The sequence below is a fragment of the Strix aluco genome, chromosome 3 (genome assembly GCF_031877795.1).
Source record: "Strix aluco isolate bStrAlu1 chromosome 3, bStrAlu1.hap1, whole genome shotgun sequence".
In the NCBI taxonomy this organism is placed as follows: Eukaryota; Metazoa; Chordata; class Aves; order Strigiformes; family Strigidae; genus Strix; species Strix aluco.
Genome location: NC_133933.1, coordinates 59,193,787 through 59,221,570, shown reverse-complemented (window position 1 = coordinate 59,221,570; position 27,784 = coordinate 59,193,787). Strand labels below are relative to the sequence as shown.

Here is a 27,784-nt window from a genome sequence, read left to right as displayed (position 1 = left end):
ATTATGATGGCACTTAGAGATAAAAAGGAAAGAAGATTGTCACATAGGCCATATATTTAGCTACGATTACATTCCAGCATGCTACTGTATGGGGATTCATATTCAAGAAAAAAAAATCCTCTTTGCTTTCAGGAATTTAGTATACTGCCAATTTCAGGCATTCAGCTTCAAAGCAAATTGCAATTTTCTTCAACAAATGGTCGTTTCTGAGTGGCAGACTGACAGAAAATGCACATACTAAGAGAAAGATCTTCAGCTCATATTTTAAACTGGAAAAACGGCCACTACAAGGGGTGTATGGTATCTCTATTTATTCTGTTCTTGGTTTTCTGTTTATGCTGGATGTTAGCAAGGAAACCAGGCAGCCTGAGGCCAAGCTATGGCTCAAGTGCTTGGAGTGATAATGCCAAACTCACACCAGTTTAATCTATTTCAATATTTCATCCGTAATGACAAGTTTACACCATCCCTTAAGTAAAGTATGCTCAGTCAGCACAATGACCTGATTTCTTCAGAACAGAGAGAGCAATCTCTATTATCATCTCTCTTTGTAATCTTTCAGTGCATCACCTTTCACTGATGCAAGGTAAGGTAAGGGGAACTGATACCATCAGCATTTTTTTCATAGTTTGTTTCCTTGCCGACTTCACAATTAATTTAACTTGCCAGCGTTCATACACTAAAAAGCCCTAAATCTCTACAGTTGGCTTCTGATCAGAGGAAAATGCAACATACAACCTAAGCAAGCACAAAAATATGGCCTAAAATAGAGAACATTTTTTCTAAACAGTTTTTGTACTGGTTTAGAAGAAATCCTCCTAATCTCAGTGCAGTTCAGTGACTACATCATTGCCAGTTGTCCCTTAGACATGGGCTGTCGGAGTGTAAGTAGTGACAAGCCTCATGAGGCGCAGTCACATGAGAGCACGATAGGGAGTGGAGAAGGCAGGGAATGGCAGTGAGAGTGTCTGTTACCTTAGGATCACAAAAGAAAGATGACTTGTGAAATGTGATCTGTTTCCTACCAATGCAAATAAATAAATTAGAAACAGTAGCAATGAAAACGAACGGCTCAAGCCAAGAGGGAAAAAGGCAGTCAGAGCAAAGGAGAAAGTCAAGTATGGAGCAGCTTGTGTTATCTAGGAACAGGAGCAGAAAGTATATGAAGTTATCTACTGAAAAAAAGGCTGCAGGGGATTATAAGGCTCATTGCTGTCACCATTACCATTCTCCAGGTTTTCACTGCTTTCGTAGCAGCCAGAATCCCGAGGAGAGCATCCGGTTAGGCCTTGGCCTTCAATGAGAAGTTTCTCCTGAGATCCTGACTGGTCGCTGTTACCTAGAGGATGTGAGAATACAGTGAAAAACAGGCAAACAAAAATTCTGGCTGAACTTCTCAACCTTCCATTTCCAACACCACTATCTTGTGTGTCCAAAGAAGGACAATGAAGCTGGTGAAGGGTCTAGAGCACAAGTCTTATGAGAAGCAGCTGAGGGAACAGGGGCTGTTTAGCCTGTAGAAAAGGAGGCTGAGGGGAGACCTCATCACCCTCTACAACTACCTGAAAAGAGGTTGTAGCGAGGTGGGTGATGGTCTCTTCTCCCAAGTAACAAGCGATAGGACTAGAAGAAATGGCCTCAAGTTGCACCAGGGGAGGTTTAGATTGGATACTAGGAAAAATTTCCTCACCGAAAGGATTGTCAAGCACTGGAACAGGCTGCCAAGTGAAGTGGTTGAGTCACCATCCCTGGAGGTATTTAAAAGATGTGTAGATGTGGTGCTTGGGGACATGGTTTAGTGGTGGACATGGCAGCGCTAGGTTAATGGTTGGACTTGATCATCTTAAAGGTCTTTTCCAACCTAAACGATTCTATGATTCTGTGTTCTTCCCTGTTGTATTAATCGTATCAGAACACTGTTTTAGGAAAGAGTGAGCACTAGGAACAGCCATCACAAATGTTGGAAACATTCCTCCCATTTGGTGAAGGATTAAGCAACAGGCCTCATCACAAGTGTGAGGGAGCAGTGTGGTACATAATGAAAGCAGAATGGACCGCGTGTGCACCTCAGCTGCCTTGGGGCCAAGCCCTGCAACTTACAATCATGGGAATTTATTTAAAATGATGGTGTCCAAGTGTAGTGCTAGGGCCTGAATAATAGGCCCTGAAACAAAGTTGACCTCTAGATGAACCTCACAACCAAATGTTATCCATTATCAGTATCTGCTAATCAGTAAAATCTGTATTACCACTAGCATTTATTAATTAGTATCTGATTATTAACGAAATACATATGCTCACTAGCGAAAGATGTAGCTTAGGCAAAAATGTATGCAGTAGTGAGGATGAAATGTTGTGAGAATGTGTATCCAACCTCCCTTGTTTAGCCTTGTTCAAGGCTGAGAACCCAAGTGTTTGGCCTTGTTAGAAACTCCCTTGGTTCTCCCCCCTCCAGCCCTGGCCAGGTTTTGGGTGGAATCCAACAGGAGGATGGAACCAGATGTTTTCACTCAAAGAAAAGTGCAAGTCATTCTGATTTGCTGTTTTTCAGTATATAAGGCTGGACCCACTTGCCATGACTTTGGATGCCTCACCTACGGGTGGACGCACCACATAGGATTTCCCACTTGCTGGGACAGGCTCTCCAAATCCTCGCTGTAACCGGGGCTCCCCAGTGACTGCGGATCTGGATGTTGGTAACGTATGCAAGTGGTGATGTATCTTTCTTAATCACTATCCTCCCCGTCGTGTAGTAATGATGAGGTGCATTACCTTGCTTGTTCTTATTTTTTATAATTAACTGTATGTAGTAATAATTAAGTGTACTATTCTGTATTTTTCTTATTGCTTATTTTCTGTATTACTTGCTTATATCCTTTAATTATTAACAGTAAAATAAGCCTACTCTTTCCATTCTGGTGTCTCAGTTTAATCGGCATCCTCGATCAGCAAAACATCAAGTTCTTTCTAAGACTTAAAGAAAACCCCAACACCCATAACAAAAAGCACTAAAAAGAACTAAATCAAGTAAAAAAAAAAAAAAAAATCCTAACCCTGACCTACTTTCCAGAAGGGACCAAGAGAAAGGATCAGGAGTGGGTCTGGCAAAGTTAGATACTGTCCCCTAATGAAGGAGGAAGGGACAAGGGAGAGACTAGTGGTAAAAATTCCTTCCTTCCTTGGTCTGTGCAAAGAGCCAACACTCAAGTATGGTCCATCCAGGCTGCATAGGCTGGATTCCAGGAATCTACCCAGAATGTTTGGTCAGAAATCATATTTTGTAAAGAAATCTGGAGCTGAAGATACAGAAAACCAACTTCATGATGCAAGGACACAGTTTACGCTGCCTTTTTTTCCCCTGCAATAAAATCTCAGAAATGGCTATTCTAATTCCTATTCTCAGCACATGAAATGTAATTATGGGGTTGAACTAAGTGCTGTTGCCCCTCCCAGGTTCCAGCTGTCTGGTTTCCACTTCTCTTTCTCCTCATCACCAAACCTGGAGCTGGAATTTATACTTTCCAACCACATCACATAGTTCTTCAAGTTTTCAGATGAAAATTGAAAGGCACTAAAAAAAATCCCTATTCAGGGAAGTGAGCATTCTAAATAGGTCTGCAAATAATGAAGAGAAGCTCATATTAGGTGACGAAAAGCTACTCTGATATAAGTGATAAAAATGTAATTCTGCAACTGAGGTTTTATTGGGAGCTTGAAGAGGGCAGAGGAAGTGTGGGTGCCTCTTTCGGAATAGAATGAACAAGAAAGCTACATGTTAGTGAAAGCTCAGGCCACACAGCACTGTCTAGAGATATTAATCACACATCTCTAACAGAATTAAACACTGCCCACTTAATAAGCAGCTGTTTAAATTGCTGTCATGGCAGTTTAAGCTAAAACATAAGATTCTGCACAGAAGCAGCTGAGAAAGCCCTCACACAATCCATTCCACTGGTTTTGCTTGGTGGGATACTAAACTTCTGCTAACGCTTAGGAATGAAGGGGAAATTCAGTAGTCTTAAGCTGCTGCAACTAAGTACTGAGTGCATCTAAATTCCTGTCTCGAGGTACACTTGGTTTTCAAATGATTCTACTCTACCATGACTCTACCATGACTACTGTGTGGGTGGTACAGCCCCGCTTCCTCCTGTGCAGCAGAGACACCATCGAACTTGACTGCCATGGCTTGCTCTGCTTTCTCTTTTTTGCAACCACTTGCCTGACATCATCTGTACAATGGGCAGAATTGCACCGCTGCGCCTTAGATAGCTGGGTCACTGTCTTTCACACTTTGCACTTGACTGATATATTTTCTCCCTTTGACAAATCACTGTGTTGTCATGTGTACAACCTGAAGTTACCTGTACAATCCAGCAATTCACAGTCCAAGAATCATGTGTATGTGCAGGTAAAGTAAGAGAAAGTTTAATTCACATTACCGTTCTCCACAGCCCTCTGGGCTTTGATCTTTTTCGTACCCCTGATAACCTCAATCTCTTCCCTCTAGTCTAGAAGTTTCTTCTTTCCTATTCTCCATGCCTCAGCTTCTTATTTTGAGTAGGTTATCTCAGGATTTATTCCTGAGATATTTTAAAGGTTACATGTTGTACACGTGACATCACTTGAATAAGCTGTGTAGTGGGGCTTACGTGAACAAAAGAATTCTGGCAGAACAAACACAAGTCTTAAGTCACTCCTCAGAAATCTGCATGTTGTTACACAGGATTACCCTGGAAATAACTAGATTAGGAAAAAAAGAGATCAAAATCCTGAAACTAGTTTTCTGCTTTAAGGAATTCACAGGGTTCTTGGCAGAGCTCTAGTAAAACTGAAAACCTCAAACATCCCACATACTATCATATTCCTGTAGAAGTTCCACTGCTGTGAGGAGAACAGCTCTGTGCTCAGGATCTCGGATGTTCAGTTCATCCAAATCTTCTTCTTCCAAAAGCTTAAAGGTATCCAGATCTTCATAACCATTGAACAGAAAAGTAGGCATGTGCTCCTGCATAAAGGAGAGAAACAAAAAAGAAAAAAAAGAGCTGTAAGACAACACATTTATTCAACTTATTTTGTCAATAAAGATACTAGAAAAGATTTTCACAACCAGCAAAAAAAGCAGTAGCTTAGCAAATGCAAACCACTGTATAACAGCAAAATTATAGGATTATAGCTTGTATAAACATTGCTCAGAGTTCAGGAAGGTAGTTGTGCCAGAACTAGAATGCTGCACATATTTTTGTATTTGGGACACACTGTATTAAATGGCCTGGGCAGCACGCTACCCAGATGCACAGCTCTGTATGAAGGAAGTAGTACAAAGGGTGAATGAAAGATGCACCAGTTTATTCCTAGCTCTTCTAAACAGAAACATGGAGAAAAACTTCCTCTTTAAAGACAGGGTAACTATTGTTATTTTAAACTTTTTGCTTGCTCTTGAAGTGTGTTAGCTAGTAGCCATACTACGCAATGATTTACGGTCTCTGAGTGCACACAACCTGCAGCACTTCATCAAGCCTGACAGGCAGTTCTGCCTGGCCTCAGCTATTTCACTCTGCAGTTAAGCTGTGATTCTGCTAAGTGGTGTCACAATTCTTAGGATTATGAATCTGGTGTGCATCTTTAAAAATTAGTAACTCCAAAGGTGTGACCCCCTTCCCACAAGCAAAATTGAAGGGTAAACAGAGAGAATTTGGACCTTTAAGTTGATGCGATCCAAGAGATCCTCAACTGACTTGGGCTGGGGTGGTCTGCTTTTCCGGCGTCTCCTGGTGGGCCGCTTCGGCTTCTCTTCCTCTTCATTTAACACGTCCACATAGATAAATTTGAAAGTGCCAACTTTGTTGTTCAACAGGCCCATCCAAGTGCCCATGGGAGGTTTGCTGATTATATCAATGATGTCACCTTTCTGCGGACCAAAGAAGCAAGAAAGCCATTGAGGCATGCTTTCTGATGGATGTTCAAGCAGACACACCCACTTTCTCTTAGATTTTCGTGTACACAGAATGGATAACGCTCTTCAGTTTTCCAAAGGTTAACCACAGCTCTTGCAAAAATGTCTGATTATACTTGTTTTACAAATGGAAGAAAAGGGAATTGACAGGCCTAAGGCCACAGAGCAAGTCAACAAAAGAATGGACCCAAACTGCCCAGATTCACAAACCTGCTTACAGCCCAGTAGTGCATCACTGCTATTTTGTACAAATGTCTCTAAGCTGTGCAGCTATCTGAAACTGGTGTAAACAAGAACATGCTCAGTGTTATATGGGCACAATCTCACATCAGAACTCCTGAGGAAAGGAGGCCTATGCAGAAGTAACCATGCAACACTTGCTTTTCCTAATGTGCTCCCGACCATAACAAAGAACTAAACACACAACGGTTTTGTGTCCTTAAAGAGATTACCTTATGTACATCTGCTTTAATAGGAATTAGCTGCCCTTGGAATTTTAAGTAACGAATGTAAGGAGTCAGATAGTTTGAATTGAATACAGCACAACCGAAAATAATAAAAGCAGATATCCACAAAAATTACAGGGGGGTGACAACTCACAGTCAGTAAAGTAATTCAATATTAACTCAAAACAAGCTATATTAACAGAAATGCCTTTAAGAGACGTCACATGCAGGCGCATTCACATTTCTTCCAATGATTTTGAAAATATTTCCATTGATGGATTAATGCATTGTGGCAGGTGAACTATTTTTCCAATCTTTCAAACAAAACCCTCGCAAAATGAAAATTAATTTGTGGCACATTTTTGTTTTTCCAGAAGCTAAAGACTCAAGTGTCTTTCCCTGGATGTGGAGAAATACTAATACTTACTTACGTTCGATAACATCTTCCTATAACTCAAGAAAACCTTAAATGTAGCAGAATAAGACATGTTAAAGGGCTTCAAAAACACACATGCGAACTCATTAAAAGACTAAGAATTGTATAGTTCTTGCAAAGAGCTCTTAATTAAGAATTTGCCAAAATAAATGTTTGATCCCTTAAAAACAGATGTAGCTGGTACCTTGAGCTTCAGAGAGTCTGTATCATAAGGACTTGGAGTAAAATCAGTGTGAACCCTGGCTCTTCCACAAAAAGGTCCTCTGTAAGGAGGCTCTTCATCATCACCATCTTCCGATTTCACGCTCTCCCTGTTGCTGGTTGAGGAATCTGTTGTGCTCACTGTCTGACCACCTGTGTGAGAGACATAGTATCAGTCCACAAAAAAAGAATCTCTCTGTGAAAAAGATTCAGAAATGGAGGCAAGACAGGAAACAGGTCTTTCTACAAAACAGGGTAATCAAAGTTAAAAGTCCTTAAATGCTGCTATTTCTATACACATGTAATGGGAGAGTTAGTTTATCTACTTTGCACTCCTGTCTTCCCAAATTCAGCTCCTCAGTATTTAACTAGTGTCTTATCTATGGTACATCACAGCAGATGTCATGTTTCTGGGAAGTTTTGCCCACAAAAAAGCATAGTGGTATGAGGAAAAAACAGCTCCAAATCCTGCATGAGGGTTCCAGAATTCCCCTTGTGCAGAAATTTGGTTTGATGGCAATGCTTTTTGTTGATATTAAAAAAAAAAAAAAGTGGATGATTTTCAGAACACACTTTCAGTTACTTAAAAATGGAGCTTTCTCTTCAGTTTTTTTTCCCCCAATATATTCTTGGTTTCTACTGGTTGGTAATTCATAGTGAAGCAAGCTCACACCATCTGTGTCCCACTTCAGCTCTGTTTTGTGTAGAGACAATATTAACCAGAGAGGTTTTAAATAATTCTCCTCTAAACAGTTAATGAGAGAACCTCAAGGTCTCTCTGAAGGGGGTGTGGGAAGCCCATCAGGATTGCTCGGGAGAAATCTAGTATAAAGATAAGCCTGTTTACTACTGGCCAAGGATTGTAATTCTCACTCCAATCATTTCTATTATAACAGCAGGACCCAGCAGACCCAGCCAGAAAGTAGGATTTCACTTTTTCAGGGCTCTATATAAGCACAAAACAAAAAAGATCATCTCTGCACCAAAGAGCTTACAGTTCCTTTGTGAACCCTTAATGACTAACCCGTCAGCCTTTCTACTTTTTAACCACCGCTTCTGCTTTGACTTTCTCTGATTCTGCTTACTGTGGCGATCTCTGCTCCCTGAAGCCACAGAAATGGAGCAACGCAATTATAACCGAACTTACTCATTGAGCTCTGACCGCTTAAGGAACTCCTCAGGCTCTCTACTGAGCCACCAGCTTTCAGCTTGGGTTTGTCCAGGGAGTCAGTGTCTGGTGGTGGCGACTGTGGAGAACCTGGCATGACCCCAGGGCTGGACTCCTGAAAGACATTGAACTATTTCAGTTTGGTAAGAGAACACAGACACTGACAGGAGCTGCTCGTTCATCTCCAAGGAAAGAGATTCTGTTTTCTTGCTCTTTATCAGACAGGATGAAATCTTCTATGTTTAACTGCTTATTTAGTGGTACTCAGCTGCGGCAGAAACCCCACTTTATTAGGCATGATAGTGGGGCCAGGAGCAAACAGTCCAGTCTGAAAAAGCTAGCATTGTAAGCAGAAGGAAACGTTACACAAAACCCCCAATTCAAAGGTTTTAATGACACATGATATTTTTGCCAGTGGTACTTGCACAACAGCTAACACCAAATTCAGCTTTCTGAATCAGGATTTTGTACAAAGATGAATACAAACAAATCAGTCAATGCAAATGAGACCGACAGTAATGTACTTTTTTTTTTTTTCCAGTGAATTGTTGATATCTTTGCTCATTTACCTTGGGAAAAAAAAATTAACCAGAAAATATAGCGTGTGCATAGTATAAATACTTAAACATAAATGCATAAATATAAAAAGATTTTGCTACATGTGCAATAGGTGAGGCAATTTCTCTTTTCATTCAGTCAAGCATTACAGGAACTCAAAAAGGGTCTTTGCTAAATTGAAATTCTGTCAGCCTCTGTGAAACACAGTTAAAGCAAAGCAGCAGATACTTGTGGCCAGAATAGCTTTTGCTTGGTTTTTTGAATGCAGAAAGAGATACTGGCACATAGTTTGAGTCACGATTCCAGAAAGGTACAAATATCCTAAAATGACTGTGACAAAAAGTCTGAAAACAAAAGAATGGTAGCTTGCATACAAGAAGAGTGGAGATGTGTGGTCATAAAACTTAGATGAAAGCTATTATTTACATGCTGCAGAATCATCAGAAAAAAAAGTCACCCCAGCATATGACTTCAGAGGTCAAGTCAATCTTGGAGAGAGCTAGAGAGCAGAAGTATTGCTAACTCACTGTGAACCGATTTCTCAAAGTATCCCTTTCTTAAGGCAGACTTTGCAGAGGAGGCCAAGCAGACATCAAAGCATCTTCTTATCAAATCATATTAGACCTTAAAATGTTTTAATTGTAAATTTAAATAACTGTAACTGTAGCACTGCCCCTGGTTATGAATAAGTACGGCTAATAGTCAGTCCTACAGGAAAGGGCTTCTAACGTTGCAAAGCACTGCACAAAACTGGTCATGTTTCTGCCTCTCTGTGCTGTCTCCAGATTCTGCAGTTTGAGGTTGTTATTTTGAATGTTACAAAGCGTTCCTTTTACAGGCAATAACGCTTTGCATGAATACCAAAAGGCAGATTTGGCAAGGCACAACTCCCTTTTCCCCTTCCACATCCCCAGGGCCACAGGCAGTGCTGGAGGCCCCACAGCCACTACAGGCCACTGGGGAGTGATGTCAGCCAGAGGGAGATCTGCCCTCCCAGAGCCACTGGCTTCCTCAGCTCTTACAAATTTCACGTGGCAAGATGGGTTTTAAACAAACACCAAAGAATTTCTGATGCTCCACCAAAGCAAGAAACCCAAAGTATACCAAAAGGGAAAAAGATAGCAATTGTTCCTAGGCTACTGAAATTCAAAGACTAATGTACCACTAACATACTTCAGGTTTGCCTTTAAGAATAAACTATAAAAAACCTGTAATGAAGGAAAAATAGGAAAATCTTCTGCAGGATGCCCCTTTCTGACTACATTGTGCATCTGTTTTAATGGGCTGCTGCAGAGGGCAAGCTACGATGGAGAAAAGATCTGTAACAGCAGAGAGGAACCGTGTATGTGAAGTTATGCTGGGAATTTAAACTAAGGTGTAAATTGCAGATTAAATATATTACTGTGACCCTGTGTCACAGACTGGTTCCCTTAATAAATAATGATGATAGATAGAGGAATGAAAATAGAGTGTGAGATGTGTAATGCCATCAGCCACAGGCTTCTGCTGATGAGCTACTTGAATGAAAACCTGAAAATGCATTTTCACGGTTTGGCATCTGTAAGAAGCCATTTCACAGTGCAGGATTTTATAAGAACATAGGAATAAGCCACACCACGTAGTCTTGTTAGAAATTTCTTCAGAGATGCCTTGAAGCATGGGAATCAATATTGATTATCACTTCTACACTATTAAGTGAAGTCCATTGCAGACTTTACATACCTGCTCAGACAGAGAGCTGCTGTATTTTTTAGACATCCTTTTCTTCATGGTTTCTTTTACAGACTTCACCTTTTTGCCCAGAGATATACGGGAGGCAGAGGGTGATTTGATCACTTCTTTATAAACAAAGTCTCCTTCTTTGCCCTGCAAAATAAACCAGGTTTTAAGCCTATAAAATACAAGAGTGATTTTTTTTCCTCAGTCAACAGTCATTGCAGAGGTATCCAGGCAGACACAGGATGGCAGCATGGTGTCCCGTTTACTGCTCTAAATTCACTGTTGAGACCTTGTGCAAACCACTGTAGCAGTCCATTCTGCCTTACTGCTAAGGCCTGATTTGTAACCTTTACTGCAGGTACTGTGTGTAGATGTGTTGGGGTCTGTTAGGATGCCTTTACCCCTTTGAGTTTCAAGTAAGTATTTGACCCAACAGAAAAGTCCACGGTTTCAGGCTAAGCCCTCCTGACAGGACATACAACAGTAGTTGTGGCTCATGTTAGTCAATACTACACAGTTCAACAGGAGTAAAGGGTACCTGTGAGATTCTAGCCAAATATATATCTGTGTGTATACATATACGGATACCTACATTTGGCTACTCAAATTTACTTTCTATTTTCAGACAGGCGTTCAGTTAACCTCCTTTGATGACCGTCTCTGTGGTTTTACTGTGGATCGTTTATAAAAAAAACACGCAAAAAAAAGGCTACTAAATCCATCAACCATGGTAGAAGGTTACACTTGCACAGCTATTCTTAAGACACACAACAGGGTACTGCCGAACTAAATTAGCTGGTCCATATATAGTGGATGAGAAAGGACAGCCACTTTGGGCGCATTTAACCTTTTCTAAACCAGCTTAAAATACCTGGCATTTACTTATGCCACAAGCACACACAAAGAATTAACATGGATCAGTTGACATTTTGCCAAACTTACTTGTGTGATTCAGCCCTTATTCAGCTTGTCCCAGCAGCACGTTAGACATGGTCTTTAGTTCTACATTGTGTTAGGAACCACAGGAAGGCAGTGCTATTGGAGCTACCACCAGAACTCTCCCATTGGCAATGGTGCCCCAAAAATCACAATGCAAAAAGGACCAAAATCTGTTTGGCTAAACAGATTGACTACTGAATTTGGTCTCTCACTTGGTTCAATAAATCCTTCTGAGGACAATTGAGGTATGTAAGAAAACAAACCCTAAAATAAGTGTACACTACATTCTACATAAAAGATTTATCTTTTCTTCTGAATTTATGTATGTTTGCTACTTTATTAATGTTCTCCCAACAAGTTTATCTGAAATTCAGGTGATACTTCATTTCTGACAATTATTTATTTTTTCCTTTATAAGTTGTTTATGATTACAACTTCCCTGGCAACTTTTGGTCTTTTAGCAGAAATTTAGGACAGTTCTTGGCCTTATCATTTTGGAAAAAAACCTTCCACTTAATGGACTTAAATGTTTTCAAGAAAAAAACCCTTGATCTGCATACATTATTCTGGTGCACTGCATCTCTCCCACTACTGATGCTAGTAGGGAAAAATGTAACATCTAGATTTCACACTTCCCTATATCAAAACTAATCTGAACAAAATATGCCCAAGTATCTATGTTTAAAGATAAACACTAAGTTTGGAAGTTAATTTTTTTACCGAGTTGAAAATTGATGAATAAAATAACCACCCACAGTTTTTGCCCATTACGGGTAATTTAATGATGTTAAAAAAAAAAAAATAGAAAAATGAAACCAACCCCAAAAACCCCAGCTGACATACAAATTAATATAATGCTGGCATATAAAGTGTTTCACAATTTAGACTTGATTTAAGTGAACAGAGAAGTTATCAGAACCAATGTTGAAACAGAAAAGAAAAACATATATTGACAAAATGAAAAAAATATGTTAGCATTTTCATTTGATATAATGTTCTGTCTCATTTCTGTTCTGTTGGTTTTGGCCACAGGCTGACCAACAGTAACACTGGGATCAACATGAGTAACATAAAATGGAATTAATTCTCAGGGGAGGTGTATTTTTTTTTTAAACACAAAGAGCTCTGAGATCAATTGCACAGCACCCAGCACAATGGCATTCTGGTCTACTCCAGAGCTCTTAGATACAATGAGAAAACAAATAATAAATCTCTTACATAATGACTTCCACCCATATAACTCACAGGTCTTCAGCGAATGAAAGTTTTCCTCGTCATTCCAAATAGTAAATATTTTTACCAAGAAAGTATAGTAATCATATGTTTTGCCTGGGGTGATGCTCTAAGGAAGTCAGACACAAGAATAGCCCACAGATGAGCCCCCAGATCTGCGCTTTGATCACTTGTTCCTGCTTCTTTGCACATATGGAATGTAAATACTTATACACACATGGATATGGGTGGGTATGTTATTCTCAAAGCTAAGGAAGTTTGAGGTTAACGAAGATACTCTGCTTTCTTGGATCCCCAAACTGTTATTACAGACCTAAATTATACTTCAGTCTATTATAACTCTATTGCGCATTTCATTTATGCTATTTCAAGTCTGTGCCTTCTTGTCTTAAACTCACCATTTGGTCAGAACTGTTTCCAATATGAAGGGAACGATTTGTCAAGTCAAATCCTCCAAAGCTGCAGGTTCTCTGCAAAAAAAAAAAAAAAAAAAAAAAAAAGATGGATACAGTTTTATCACAATGATTAGCTCACTCACAACATCTGTGATTTGGAGAACACCAGCAAAAACAAAAATGTCTGCAAAAATGGAAACAAACAAACAAAAGGATGGGAGATTATAAATCAAGAAATCTGTTATAAAGCAATTTGAGTCATTTGTCTTTTCCAGAGACAACTCCTTGGCCTAAGGTCTGGTGCTGTTGAGTCATCTATTGCCTACTCTTCTTGAAAAGAAAAAAGACTTTTTGGTCCGAGGAAACTGTTGATCTTATGCATCAAGTTTTCCAGGGTGCTGGCAACTCCACCTCAGCACTCCCATCTGCCTTCATAAATAAGTCCACAGTAGCACTGAAACAGAGAACCACCAATCTTTTACAGCATTGAATAACCTACCTTCTGGGAATAGCTGCTTAGACTCCCATTTCCACTGAAATACAGGGAAACGCTAGAGGACTTGTAGGGCAAGCCCTTGGTAAGAGGAGGGAAAAAACAGGCCAGCTATCCATAAGCATTGTGTCCCCAGAGACTCAGCAAGGCCTGATTCCAGATTAGGTATTTACCACCCCACCTGTTGTGATATGTGGCAGCTCTGCTACTTCTAGGAGAAAGTACACTATGCTTACAGTGCCTCAATCACCTAGTGGAGTGACTCAGTTTTGGCTGAATGCACAGATGCAGTTTATCATAATCATCCTGAATAAAAAAAGAAAATCATCACTATGACACTGCTTCCCTCCCAAGAGCAGAAGGCAACCAAACTCAGTACAGTTGCATTTCCACAGCCAAACATTGTTTAACTGTGGCAGATGGGTCTCTGCTAAGGTATCACTTGAAAAAAGACCAAACACTTGGGGGGTTCAGAGAGAATCCAGCTTTTGCTTTGCAATCCAAAAGGTAAAACCTTTGACTTGAACAACCAGCTGCACAATACTCAAGTACCTGGTCCTTCCAGAATTCTCACAGTGCAATCCAGGGAAACGAAGGCATGGCAGTTACAATTTACTGCACGACTTCAACTCTGAGCTTTGAGTGTGGGTTACAAGACAGGCAGATATCTATTATAAGTATTCTCTTCAGAGTTAGAGTTGAGACAAACAGGAGGCAGATCAACCACTTGCGAACTCTAAGTTCTTAGGGCCTGAACTACCCAACAGAGTAACTTCAAAGACACCTTAAGACTCAGCTAAGCATTGGATCAGACCTACAGAGGATTGCTGATCAGTACCGTGAGTGTGTACTTGGGCATCAGTGAAGACCAACCACCTGAGAACTACCAGTCTGCTTCGACACTCTATTAGGAAGAAGCAAGCGCTATAAACTGTGCCACTTAATAAACAATTATATCAATTAGTTCTATTAAAGTAAACATTCTTCCTGCCCTGTTCACTGCTAACCAGCATACATATTAACAGCTTTTTAAAAGTTTGCTTTTCTAGCTTTCATGTGGGGTGCTGTGTACCTACAGTGCTTGGATGACTTCTTGTGCCCACCACAGCTCTACTAGAACTTAAAGCCAACTTTGTCTAGGCACCACACACATTAACAAGAGTGCTGTGACGTAGAATTTTTTTAAGTGTTTTTTTCCAGAAGGCAATATGACTATGACATAGCTTTTGAAAACTGTTTTTGGAAAGCATTTGAGACCAGCCACAAGTAGTAAGATCAGTTTTTAAAGCACAGCACGTTTAGCTATGAGTAATGTCATCCTTCTGTGAAGAGTCCATTCTAACTAATCCTACAGTGGATGGTAATCCCAGCAACGAAGAGAGAACATCTGGAACTGCTCTGAGCAAAGTTGTCTGTCAAACCAGTCAGAGCTCCTCTTAAAGCAGTCTTCTCAGAGAGCAAAATTCTGTTGGTTAAAAGCTTCTGAATAAATGTACCATATTAACGATGCTTATTGTTTCATTATGGACCTCCCCATACATTTAACATTTGACTTCTACTTTCAGATTCCAGTAGCGACCCTGGCAATACTGTACCAAACAAAAGGTCTGTGGATGAGGAGAGGGATATTCAATGGAATGGCCATGCAATCAAAAGTATTATCGTTTTGGGAGAAAAGAAAAACTGAGGCGATTTGAAAATTTCATGCATGTCCAGGTCACTGAAACATAAATGACAAAAATGAATGGCAAGGCAAGACAGAGTGACCAGTTCCACTGAATACATAGGCATTGCAATTTCCCTGAGGTTGCAGCAAACAAACATTAAGTGTTTCTAGGAAGAAGGAGTGGCATTAGTTGAAGTTTGCCAGCTTTTTGCGGTTCCAGGAAGAAGTGTGTTGAAAAAGCTAGTAAGAGCAGCATGTCTCCATCATTTATCCCATTCAAATGAGGCTGGAGGAGCAGCTGACTGAGGAGTTCCTCAACAACAACAACAACATGCTATCCATTTCTTCTCCATTTGTATCTCTGTGAACAAGCAAAAGTCAGTCCAGATGGTTTTCATAATGAAATTACTATAGTGAGACTACTTATTAGAAGAACTGAAAAGGTTATTTCTGTCATCTGTATTTACAAAGACAGTTTTAGAGGGTATTTTTAATTATGGGGCATCTCTAGCACATGTGAGTATGCTCTTTTGCCTGAGATACCCCTATTATTCAACCCACAGAAGGACAAGTAAGGTTTCTCTTATCATTGCAATATCCTTATGGGAAAACAATGTCTTTTGAGTACAATGTCTATGAAAATAAACAGTACCCTGTGAGTGGCAGGGCAAACAGTCAATGCAGAAGATATAGTGAAGCGGCCAAGAGAGAATGTTCATGGTGTTGGGTAGAAAAAAACTATCTATTTTGTGGCCGAAGAGCAAAAAGTAAACCATGAAGGCTTGGTCACCTCCCACAGGTTATTCAAGGAGAACAAGGCTGTGACTCATATATCAAGAATACCTCACACCTGAAGAAATGATGCAGAGACCTCTCAAAATAAAATCTGTAGTTCAAGAGGAAAAGCTGTTTCTACTGTATTGTTCACTGGAATATCTTGCTTCATGTTATGGATGCACTGCTGTTTCCACCCACTGAAGTATGGAACATACGTACATTTTCAACTAGACAACAGACTAGTTGTCTCAGCTTTGGAGATCTGGCTGGCCCCAAAAGGCAAGCTCCTAGGAAACTCAGCATCATGGTTAAGGGAACTGTCAAAACTGGGTCACATAATCAGGAAGCAGCTTTAGATCTCTCTGGAATGCTCAAATCACTTAATTTCCCATTGTACAGCACAATTTCTTTTTTTGGCCATCCCTTGCTCCCTTTCCACAACGCTCTGAGGGAAGGTGCCACCTTCATCCCATGACAGAAAGAAGCAGTAGCCAGGGACAGAGCAGAAGGGGCACTTGTGGTGGTGAGCAGCAAGCAGGAAGGCAGTGTCTACATAATGTAAAAGTCCCTGTCTTTCTGCAGCTGTGTGTGTAACAGAGAAAACAGAGCTGGGTGGGTGAGTTGATGAGATGCAAACTGAGAAAGGGAGGGCCAATATGAGGCAATGACAGCAGGAGAGAAACAGAGCACAGTTGACTAAGGATGCTCTAATCCTCTGAAAATTTTGTTCATTTCTCAGTATCCCTTTAAGAGAATACTGACTCTCAAAGCATCAACAAGAACATACTTATAGCATCTCAAAGCTCCTCTGTTCACCAGTGATCTCAATTTCTGCACTAGGTGAATTTAAAAGGCAGCATTTTGTCATATTTGCTCTCTCTCATTTGACTTATTCTGTACACATAGAAACTTCAGACTCAACAAAACTCTTCTCTGATGGGATTATATCAAACTCTTCCCTCACAGCTGAAATACAGTGCTTAAGATTTTCTACTGCAAGAAAAGCAGAAGCACTGAAATTTAGTTAAAAGTATAAAGCAGAAAGTGTTGACTGCAACCTCACAGAAACTGGAAGACCACCTTCATGGCAACTCTTTGACTCACAGACTTTTGGTGGATTCTCAAGAGAACCCTTTTAGTACAGCGATCCACTGTGGCAGCCCACTTCCTCTTGGCCTCCTCATCCTCCTCCAGCAGGCATCTCCTCAGGTCCTGCTTCTCGGCCTTGCTCAGGGTCCTGTCAGTAACGGGACGCACCAGCTGTGAGAGGTTGAGGTGACTGTACAGGCTTCTCTCCACCACATAGGTAATATTGAACTCGCTGACAGAAGAGCGCCCTCGTAGCCTTCTGTTTGGGAAGCCACAACCTCCACCCCCTTTCGTTTTGTGCCGCAGTAATTGTAGGTCGCAAGTTGTGGTGGATGCTCCTTTCCTAGCAGGGCGCTGGCAAAGAAAAGCTCTGGAACAGGAATAGTTAGTATCCATTTTCTTCAATCGGATCTGCTTCCTTACACTCTGAATCTCCTCCAGGGACACCAGAAGATGGTGCTTGTGCCTGTTGCTGTCATAAAAGCAAATGCTTTCTGTACTTACCCCATGGCTCAGTGAGCCGAGGCTCTTCTTCATTTCCCCATCTGTCAAGGAGCGGCAAACTTTCTGGGTCTTCTCCTCTTCTGGGTAAGAGAAAAATGTCCCAAGTTTCTTGGGAGGCTTGATAAGGCCACGGCTATCAGTTTTGCTGAAGGTCTTCACCAGCTTCCGGTTAGCTCCCCATGTATCAAGACTGCTAGATGAGGGAGAAGTAGTAAGTGAGTCTGAGTTGTCCTCTGGCTGCTTTTCGCAAGAGCCGTCAAAGTAGAATTGCTTCTTGTGAACTCCAGAGTAAAGTGCTGATCTGTCATCCAGTATAGGAGAGCTGTCAAGTGAGTGCTCTTCCACACCTACAGGGGACAAAAGCAGCACACCACATGTCATCGTTCATAATTCACCAAGATGTTTCCCTGTAGAGCCTTACTGTATTTATTTAAGATACCACCCACTTAAAATGGAAGAAAACTTTTCCTGATATAAGCAGCCCAGAAGGTATCTGTGAGTGGATAAATCTGAAGCAGTTTCTCTCATTTGTGAAGTGAGAGTTCTGGGATGAGTTAACAGTAGACAGATGACAGCATCCTGTAAGTAAACTCATTGTTATTTTAAGTTTTTCTCTTTCATCTGCAGCTAAGACCACAGATGCTCTCACTAAGAACCCCTTAAAAGCTGGAACCGGGATCTGTTTCTCATGTTTTTCTTCTGATACTTGCATATGATGCTCAGCTCTAGTGAGATTATAATACGTCAGAATTATACCCAGGTATTAAAAACCAAACAAGTATCTCTCAGGTCCAGTTTTCCAGTTCCCAGTGCTGCTGCTGCTGTAGAAAGCAGTATTCTTCCCAGAAAGCTATGGAGCTGAGCTCCAGGATGAAATTAAAGTTCTGGGTTTTCAATGGGAAGAGGCACCAATTTTAATCACACAGAATTTACTTGAACAGCTGCAACGAAAAAAAAAAGAAGGTCAAATTGTGGGTGTGCCAATTTCAACAGTGTCCTAGTAATGACAGAAGCGCTTGGTTTTCACCAAATATATATTTCACAGAAAGGGAAGACAACTTTTTGCAACACAAGTACTGGACATGGGCAAACAGACAGGTCTCCTTTCTGGAGTGAAGAGAATGAAAGACCTGAAACTGTAATTACTTTTCACATTTTCCATTTAAGAAACTTTTCTCTGGTGCTTTCTTCTGAGAAAACTATAGGCTCAGGTATTAGATGCAGTAACAAGGAAAGAGTCAAACAAGAGTACACATCCTCCTCAGTCCTGCCTGACAAATTTCACAGCATTCATAGGCACGTATCAGAAACACACATAGAAATGTGACTGTAATTATTTCTTGCCAGAATAGATTTCTTGCCTGACCCAACTTTGCCTTCATCTTTGATTGCTTCCACAGTCTTACAGCAGAGCTAAATTTGAACCATTATCAAAATACCCATGATTTACTAAACTCAGTAACAAGGGACACATTTCAAGATGAAAGAAGATTAGTTGCCACATACAGGCTTCCTTGTCTCACCTTCAGTTCATTCTGTTGGAAAAACATATTTGACATACATTTGCTGAAGCCTGAGATGCTATTTTACCAAGATTAAAGCTCACTGTGACAGTGAAGGGATAGTGGATCACATCTGACACACAACTTACACTTTGAGAACTTTTCTGGGGTAGGTCTGGAGTCTGATTTTGACACCACTTTCACTGGCTGTCCCACTTGCTCTTTTTCCCTTCTAATTCTCAATTTGAACAGAAAATAAGACATTCTCATGGGACTGAATGTGTGCTGATAAACAACTTCAGTCCACCGAGTAAATATGTTTTTAAACAGCTTGTAAAATATGCATTGTGTGTCAACACTCCAACAGATGTTATTTGGAGTGAGTCCATGACACAAAGCCATAATGACACAGATGTAGATGTGATTTGTTTTTAAATGCTATATAAGAATGGTGCCCAGGACTTAGGAAGCTTCAGTTATTTAGCTCACTAGGAGCAGACTAACACAAAATACACATAGATTCAGATATTGGCACATTCTAGTGAGTATCATCCAGATATAGATTTAGTGTGATTTAGTGAGTCAATAGAAACGTGGGAGAAGGATCTGGGACTAAGGTAGTTTTCTTCAAAAACTACGGGAACGTATAAGGGAAATACGGCAAAGTTGTTCTCAGTGAAGAAATTTTTCAGGAGGTTTATAGCGAATCTTTCTTCTGGGGAACTGCACGACAGTTTTCAAACCAAGCCTACTCTCACATTTTGTTAAAGGCTGTTGAACACTGATGAATTTATTGAAATTTTACTGATGTTACTCAATCAAATTTTATAGCCAACTCCCCAAAACCTAGCCATCTAGGATGTCACATTACTTCACATTCGTAACACAGATTCAAGTAACAGCAGCAAACAGCTCAAGAACCGATCCAGGCAACTGCAGGTAACATGAAGGCCAGACAGCGATCCCCAAATCTGACCACAGTAATTTTTGTGATCTTGCAGAGCCCTCTGGTATACACAAATAGGAATACAGACCTGCATTATGAGATAGATACGGGGATGGATAGCATTTATGAAGCACTTTTAAATTGCCACATGAAAACTTGGGTGTGGGGAGAATTTACTGAAAGTCATAGATATTTACTCCTAATGTAGACTTGGCTACTTAAGGGGCCTTCTACTTATGTAGAATTTATGCAGAAGCAATCCACGTTGTTATTCAGCAATAATTGTTTTTGCTACAGTTTCCCAAGAGACCATCTACAAAGGAACTCCAGAGTGCAAACTCAAGAGTTATAGATAATTAATTCAGAAAAGCCTGGAGTTAAAACAGAGAAGACAGGCAGGAGATGGAGAAAGAAGGAAGTAGAGCAAATTTTTTTTTGGAGACAATTGTTAAAATCACTGAAATAACCCCCTGTGGGAGGCAGGGGTAGAAAACTGGGGGGGAAAAAAAACCTGGAAGGAACTGGGACACTTAAGTGAAAGACTGAAGGAGAAACAGAAACTGAGGTGAAGCACCAGAAGAGTAGGAATAGAGGGCAAAACAGTTAAGATGATGATGAGAAAGTGTGGTCAAACTGCAGGAAGGCATCTGCATGCCCAGTGGCCCCTGGGCTGCCTGTTCCTACCCCTGGAGTCTCTGGCTGATTGCTCCCTGCAGCTTTTCCCAGGGCCACAGGGAAGGAGGGGGTAGGAGAGGCCTCTCTGTGGTCCATTCCCCAGAGCAGGGTCAAAATAGCCCTGTTTTGTTTGCCCTTTCTCATAAACCATGTTTTTGCTTCCAAGGTAACCCAGCTTTATGCTCACCCTATGAGGTGACAAAACCTTTTCAGACCAAGACAGCTGCCCAGTCCAGAGCTCTAGACTGGCCATGCCTTTCACACCAGCCAGTAACACAATCATCACGCAGGAGAGAGGCAGGCTAGATCATAAATCTGCCAACAGCTTCCTGCAACATATCCAAGAAGATGCACACATTCTCTTTAAATGCACTATGGAGAAATCATAATACAGCTCAGCTCACTGCAAAGCTGAGGGGAATCAGCGTATGATCCCGGGAAGGCCACTAACATAGAGAGGTGCCCACAATTCCAGTGAAGACTCAAGCAGGGCTGTGCAGAGAGGCTCCTGAGGCTCGGGCTCCATTAATCTGAGTGCTCACACACAGATACAGGTCCTCCGGAGTTAATTCTACGGCATGGCATTCCCAGGGGCTGAACTCTGCTTCCCATTTCCCCACCCTCCTCCTCCTCCCTTCTCTCCCCCTCTCTCTTGGCAGCAGGGCTCATTCAGGAGCCAAACTGCAAGCAGGCTCCCCAGAAGTAGGAGTTAACATTACACGAGGCAGTCGCTATCCCACAAGAATGTCTGATAGAGTTTCTCTACTTCTGCCACAGGATGATGCCATGTGGCACAACTCTACCACCAACCAGCCACTACCCTCTCAAAACTAGAAAGAGCTTCACCTGTGTGCTGACCCAGGCCTTGGAGGAGGGAGCAACATGGTGGTGGCTGCGCTTACCTCCTTGCCGAGCCTGTGGGGCAGCTGGTTGGGATTGCTCCTACTCTTATTTCCTCCCCAGCATGGGTCATAACACATAAACCAAGTTCTAATCTCTTAATGAGGTGCACTCTGGCACTGCTCTGGGAATACCAGGAGATCAGCAGTAACCACATCCTAGGCTGTCACTTTCCTCCTTCCACAGTCTCAAAATGCAATTACTTGGGTAAGGCATGCACCATAGACAAGGCAGTCTTTCCTACTGTCCCTTAAGAACACTCCACCCCTCCTTCCCCCAGCCCTTCACTTTCTGTCCTCCCTCAACAGAAACATGTATTCAAACACAGAGTTTTAACCACATGCATGTTGCTTTTTACCTTCTGTGCTGGGTTTTTTCATTTCTTCCACTCTTATGAGTTTCTTCCTGACCCTGCGAGTAGAATTCACCAGCTTGTGTAACCTCTTAAACTTCACCGACTCCTCTGTTTCATCATCGGATTGTTCTCTTGACTGGCAAAGAAACAAAGTGAGTATTAATAAAGTAGTAGTTCCACGGCTTGCTCCTTCAAGTCAAGTTAACCCAGCTGATCTGCTGCGCTGTGTCAATGCAGCTCTGTAACTGGTGTTATATTTTCAGCCCAGGTCAGACAGAAACATTTAAATTACTGAGGGTTTTCTTTTTTTTTCTTTTTCTTTTTCTGAAATCATGACATACCATTTTGATTTCTAAATCTGTGCAACGTAAGATCCTAGGCATTGAAATGCATTCCCGCCCTTGTCTGTCTTCCCATGCATTGTGTAATAACTACTTCCACGTCCTCTCTCAGTACGTTTCAGGCAGGGCTCTTTCCCAGGGCTCTTCTTACCATACCAGTTATGCTCCTGTGGTTTGGGTCAGTCACTGGTCTGTCTGGCATCTCAGAACTTGCTGTTTAAACCTGGTTATAAACAGCTTCTCCAAACTGAAGCTCTGTCATTGACGACTTCTCTTTTATTTCCCCCCAGTCTTCCCAGAAAATCAAAAACAGCAGCACAAGAAAGGGACGGGAAGGAAAAGGAAGGAAGGAGGAGACCTCATCTGCCTCGCTCATGAACTGCCACAGCTACAAAATATTCCCTTCCTCCTCCCTACACTCCTCCTGAAGGCTCTCGAGGCTGGAATTAAGATGGACACAGCATTCCTCCAGCACTGACCAAGGGAAAACTCTGACCTTTTCAGATATACAGTGCAGTCCATATTCCCCAGCATCCCGTTTTGTTTTGCATCTGATCCAGTATGCTCAGTTCCAGCTGTTTTCCCTCAAGTATCAAACATTACAGAGACAAAAAAAAATTCCCCTCTCTCCAGCAGCAGTGACACAACAAGCTGAAACAATCCATTCCTTGTGAACGAGAAGACAACTTCGATTTTCGAGCCAGATCCAACGTTCAATGTGCTACTTCCTCTGTTTTAATCAGTTCAGAATGTGGAAGGCGGTGGGGGGAAGGGAAGGGAACGGGAGAGCAGAGGAGAGGAGGCCGGCAGGGCTCTCCAGCTCGGCCAGGAGAGCCCTGGCACTCTGCACTGCTGCACATTCCTGCGCACAGCGCGGGCTCCAGCTGGAGCGCGGTATGGATCATATACCTTACTTTGTTTTCACCGCGGTCCCAGCCAGTGCGCTGCGTTCCTAATGGTTGGCTCTAAAAACCCTCATGCAACTTCCTGTCGGCGCAGCTATCTGGGTTTCCGCAGCACGTTCATCCTTTTTTCTCCTTCTCCTTAATTAAACTTTTAAAAAAAGAAAAATCCCAATAAACGTAAGCCAAAAAAAAAAAAAAAAAGCCACTCTCTTCTCCTTCACCAGCAAAAATGCTGTCTGCTTATCCAGAGACTGAATAAAAGACAGGTCAAATACAAAAACGTTTTCTGCTTTTCTAATACACTTAAATATCAGGCTGTGGTAATAACTGTAGATGCCATGGGGCAGGACACTGATTAGCAGTTGCATGAGTATGCTTTCAAAGGCACCAACAGTGCCTGAAGGAGCCGGAGCAGCTCTGAAAGCCTACCTCACAGGCACACACCTCACAAGGCCAGCAGAACCACACCAGAGCAAACTTCAGCCACTTTCTGCAAGGGCACTGGCAATTACTGATTTCCCACAAACTTCATGTTATTCCAAAACAAGAAGGAATACCAAATGAACCACATATGGCAGTAAGAATTGCCATTCTGCCATCCAAGAGCCACAGAAATGTGTTTATTATGGGTACAGGCTGGTAGGTAATTAATAATCTTCCTTCAGGAAAAACAGGGCTGTAAAGAGGAGTACCAGACTTGTTTATATCAAGATAAATTAAGCAGCAAGATGAGCATTAATTCAGAGATTATGGCTGGGACAACTTAGTGACATGTCAAACAACAAGACAGACATATTTAGATAACTTGATGAATGGATTATTGACCGTAATCAAGAAGTTCAGTCAAGACTTCTTAGGCCATTAAGTGCATTCTGGCAAGCAACCATCATGCATACCCTGCACTCAAGATATGTTTATTTTAAATGCAATTACTCTAAGTCATTGCTTTCCTTCATTACTTTTCGTACACCCTTGGTTTGAAAGACTACTGTTTGTAAAACTGTGAGCTCTGTAAGACTTAGAGAATGGCTCATACCTGGTCCTCCCACCCAGGATTTCATTAAAGAATAACCAACTAGCCTTACTTTTGCACCACTGGTATCTGATGAAGAACTGTCCCCCTCAGGGTTATGAAGACTCAACAACAAGAAAAGCTTTTACAATGTCTGACATTTGCATTCATGAAAGCAAGCACCAAAACAGCCTCAGTGCAAGGTACTGACATCAAACCTGAGTGGGTGGTACAGGGGGTCCCCACCACACTTCAAAATAAATGAAGTCCCGTCGTAATCAAGTGCCAGCTGGTTTTCCCTGCCACTTCAAGACTCCTAACACCCTTTGAGCCAGGGTCCTCTGCCGGCAGCGACAGACCCTTCCCAGCGCCATTGCTTGCCTGAGAGAGGCGAGAACAGTTCGTGTTAAACACAGGAGCTGCTGGACAATGGACTGACTGAAAACAAAGTGTCTCTCCAGCAGCCTATTTCCTATCTTATCGGGTAGCAAGTGGCACGAAAGATCCTCTGTAAAGGAAAAAGATGGCTAATAAGTTTATGCAAAAAGGCCTAAAAACACCAGTGATGTCAGTGGTGCTGCTCAGGGAACTTGAAAATGAAACTTTCTAAAAAGGGTTACTTTTGATTTGCTTCCTGGGTTTGAAACATTTTTTTTTAAAAAGGCCTTGAAATTATCAAAAGTTTCCATTTTGGCACACCGGAAACAGAGCTTAATTTTCCAGCTCAAGCAATGCTTTCTTTCACAGCTAATATTAAACAGAAATGTAAAGCATTCAGGCCCATAAGCGACATATTTGGAAATCACTGAACTTCAACGCTTTGACTTCCCTGACCCACTCTACCCTCCCTGCTTCCATGGTGACCAAATTGTTTTTTTTGGTGGCTGTCCATTACTTCAGATGGGAAAATCACCCCAATCTCCCCAGCGCATGGTGGGCTGGGCAAATGGCTTCCCGGACAGCTCTAGCAGCCAGGCCTTGGCATGGGGCTTTGATGCAGCCAGCTGCCAGCCCCCCTCTCACCCTCTCCCCCGTTAAGAAGCGCTTCAGTGCACTGCAGCACTGCAAAAGGGTAGACACAGTTTGTTAAAGAGGGATCTGTAAGAGGTGAGGCCAAACACTCTCTGGCATGAGAGGAGGCCATGCTGCAACCCCCTCCACCAATGCCTCCCAGCCCCTGGCACATGGCTGTCCCATTAGGCCAAGCCTTGGCATCATTAACACGCTGGTAAAACAGCCAGGGCACCTCCATCTCCCTGTCCCTCCGTGCACCACTGGAACAGGCCTCTCCCCATGCTCCAAGGGGAAAACAAACGGATTTGCAGTACTGCAAATAGGAACAACTTAACTTCCATCTCCTCTGCTCCAAATTTTTCCGTTCGAAAGCCCATATGGCTCAACTTTTAATTATTTTGGCTAATGCTGTATGTAGTAATTCTGTGGTGAATGCTTAAGTGTTTCATTTCTGGTTTCCAGGGCAACATTACATCAGATTGCAGACAGCTGGCTCCACAGCCTTAAACCATAACAAATTGGCCAAAGCCGATGCACAAAAATTGTGCTTGCTTTAAAGCGAGAGCAGGGCTCGGCCGGACTGCCGGGGACAAGGCGAAGCCTGCGGGGCCCCCTTGGCGGGGCTGGCCGGGAGGAGCCGCCTCTCCCTGCGCTGCCTGGAGCAAGTGCATCCCCGACATCTGCAATGCTCTCACGGTGCGGAAACCGGCCAGCTTGGAGAGCTCGGCTGCACAAACGCGCGAAGGACTACAGGGAAACAGGGACTAAATTAACAGCATCTGGAAATACCGAGGACTGCATGCAGAGGACTGCAGCCACCACGTACCACATGGCTGGAAAACTATGGAGAGGCCAAGGCCCATCCCCAACACCCAGCTCTTCGCCGCTGACAAACGTGGCCACAATTCTATGACTACGCTCCGAAATGCAGGAGAGATCAAATTCCCTCTGCTACCTCTAGCGTCTCTTCTGCTTGGAAAACTTCTCCTCGTGCACCTCTAAAGGCCACACTTTGCATCACCTCATATGTAAGATCAAAGTAAAAAGCTTTATGTTCAGGAACAAATAGGAAATTAGCACATGTACTTTGATATTCAAGGAGCTCTCTACAGTTCTGCTCCCAGCACCCTCTTTGCTTTCTCTCCCACTTTTCTCACGCAGGCTTTTTGCTGCTGCCTGCTCCAGAGGCAGGGCACACACCTTGCTCTGCCATTCTCTAACATCCAGTCCATTTCACACGCCATGGAAATAACAATCCTAACCTCCCCCTTTGAATTAGTGCTTCACACACACACACACACACACACACGCACACAGAGAAAACTAACATTTATTAGGGTACTTGGAATTAACTGGCAAAATGTAAACCAGAAGTAAGTAGGTAGCTTTCGGCAGAACTCTGTTCGGAAACACTTCAGGGTTATAGCAGCAGCCCTTAAAAAACATGATAGGCAAAGCCTGCTAGCAAGGTCCTAATAAAAATGTTAAAGAAACACTAGGACAATGTCCAGTTAAAGCTATCATAACTGATTAATCTGTTTCAGCCCCATAAACAAAAACATATGTGACTTTTACATGAGCTGTGTGAAGCCATTTAGAGAGATGTTAAAACTTTACAATTCATTTTATGCCCAGTAATAGTTCAGCCCCAAACTGCAATGTCTAGGAAACCTCCCATCTAAGAAACAAGGAAATCTCAGTATCTAATTAAGCACAAGCTGCAATTATTTTTGGCTATCAGACAATTCTTGTTCAGCAAAGTGGGGCAAAAAACAACATTCAGACTCGTGGGCATATCACATCACATGCCCCAGCCCTGGCTAGCTCACTTCAGAACTACAAGCTCTATAGTAAACGCAAAGAGATTTTGCTGTTCCCTTTAGGAGACGTGGCTACACGTGTCCTTTCTTCTTTGTAACAGGCTTTACATCCGCCAAAAAAAACAACCATTCTAACTTTTAAAAAATTTTTATTAAAGATGCCTGGATAAAGTCAGAGACAGGAAAATAGAACAGAAAAGAACTTAAAAGCCCAAGCAAAGGAAGAGGAGAACTGAGAAAAGCTATGCATGCTGTGCTGCGCCTAAGAATAACCACAAAAGCCTTTTCTCTTTCTCCCTGTCTGAAACAGGAGGCACATCCTTTCCACATCATGCTACATGCTCAGTGACTTACCAGCTTCGGCATTTATAGGCCTAAAGCTCAGTTTCGAGTAATTCCCCCTGAGTCCTCAACTGCTGTCAGCTTCGTAACCCTAAAATTTAGGAGCAGACCCTTCTTCTTAAGTATTGTATTCGCTCTGAATCTTGCGCACAAAATGCCTCTTCTCTGGAGTTACATTATCAGACACCAAACTGGCTCCGATTCCAGCGCTGAGTATGTAAAGAAGAAAAAAACGTGATGCTGGACTCAATTAGCTGTTTTCTGCTCACTGATTGATTCCCCCAGTTACTCGCTAGCTGCATAACTTGCAAGAAAGGCATAAGTCATCAGCTCTAAGCAAATCTTCTATTCACCACAAGGAAAAAAGGGAGTGTTGTACATGGCAAACAATCCCT

The 27,784-nt window shown here is 42.0% G+C and overlaps 1 protein-coding gene across 7 annotated transcripts in view; it reads right to left on the bottom strand.

Annotated features, from left to right (window-relative positions):
* LOC141920991 (SAM and SH3 domain-containing protein 1-like) overlaps positions 1-27,784 on the bottom strand; it is a 574,883-nt gene that overhangs the window by 11,620 nt on the left and 535,479 nt on the right. For 5 of the 7 annotated variants that reach the window (XM_074818712.1, XM_074818713.1, XM_074818716.1 and 2 more), the window contains 9 exons: positions 21,959-22,091; positions 17,578-17,924; positions 13,052-13,123; positions 10,485-10,628; positions 8,184-8,319; positions 7,020-7,189; positions 5,699-5,908; positions 4,855-5,005; positions 1,226-1,339 (listed from right to left, as the gene is read on the bottom strand). In XM_074818712.1, coding sequence (XP_074674813.1) covers positions 1,226-1,339; positions 4,855-5,005; positions 5,699-5,908; positions 7,020-7,189; positions 8,184-8,319; positions 10,485-10,628; positions 13,052-13,123; positions 17,578-17,924; positions 21,959-22,091 — 1,477 coding nt within the window. Of the gene's footprint in view, positions 1-1,225; positions 1,340-4,854; positions 5,006-5,698; positions 5,909-7,019; positions 7,190-8,183; positions 8,320-10,484; positions 10,629-13,051; positions 13,124-17,577; positions 17,925-21,958; positions 22,092-22,296; positions 22,379-27,401; positions 27,514-27,784 lie in introns of those variants that run through there. The other 2 variants (XM_074818718.1, XM_074818717.1) reach the window with 2 other exon arrangements.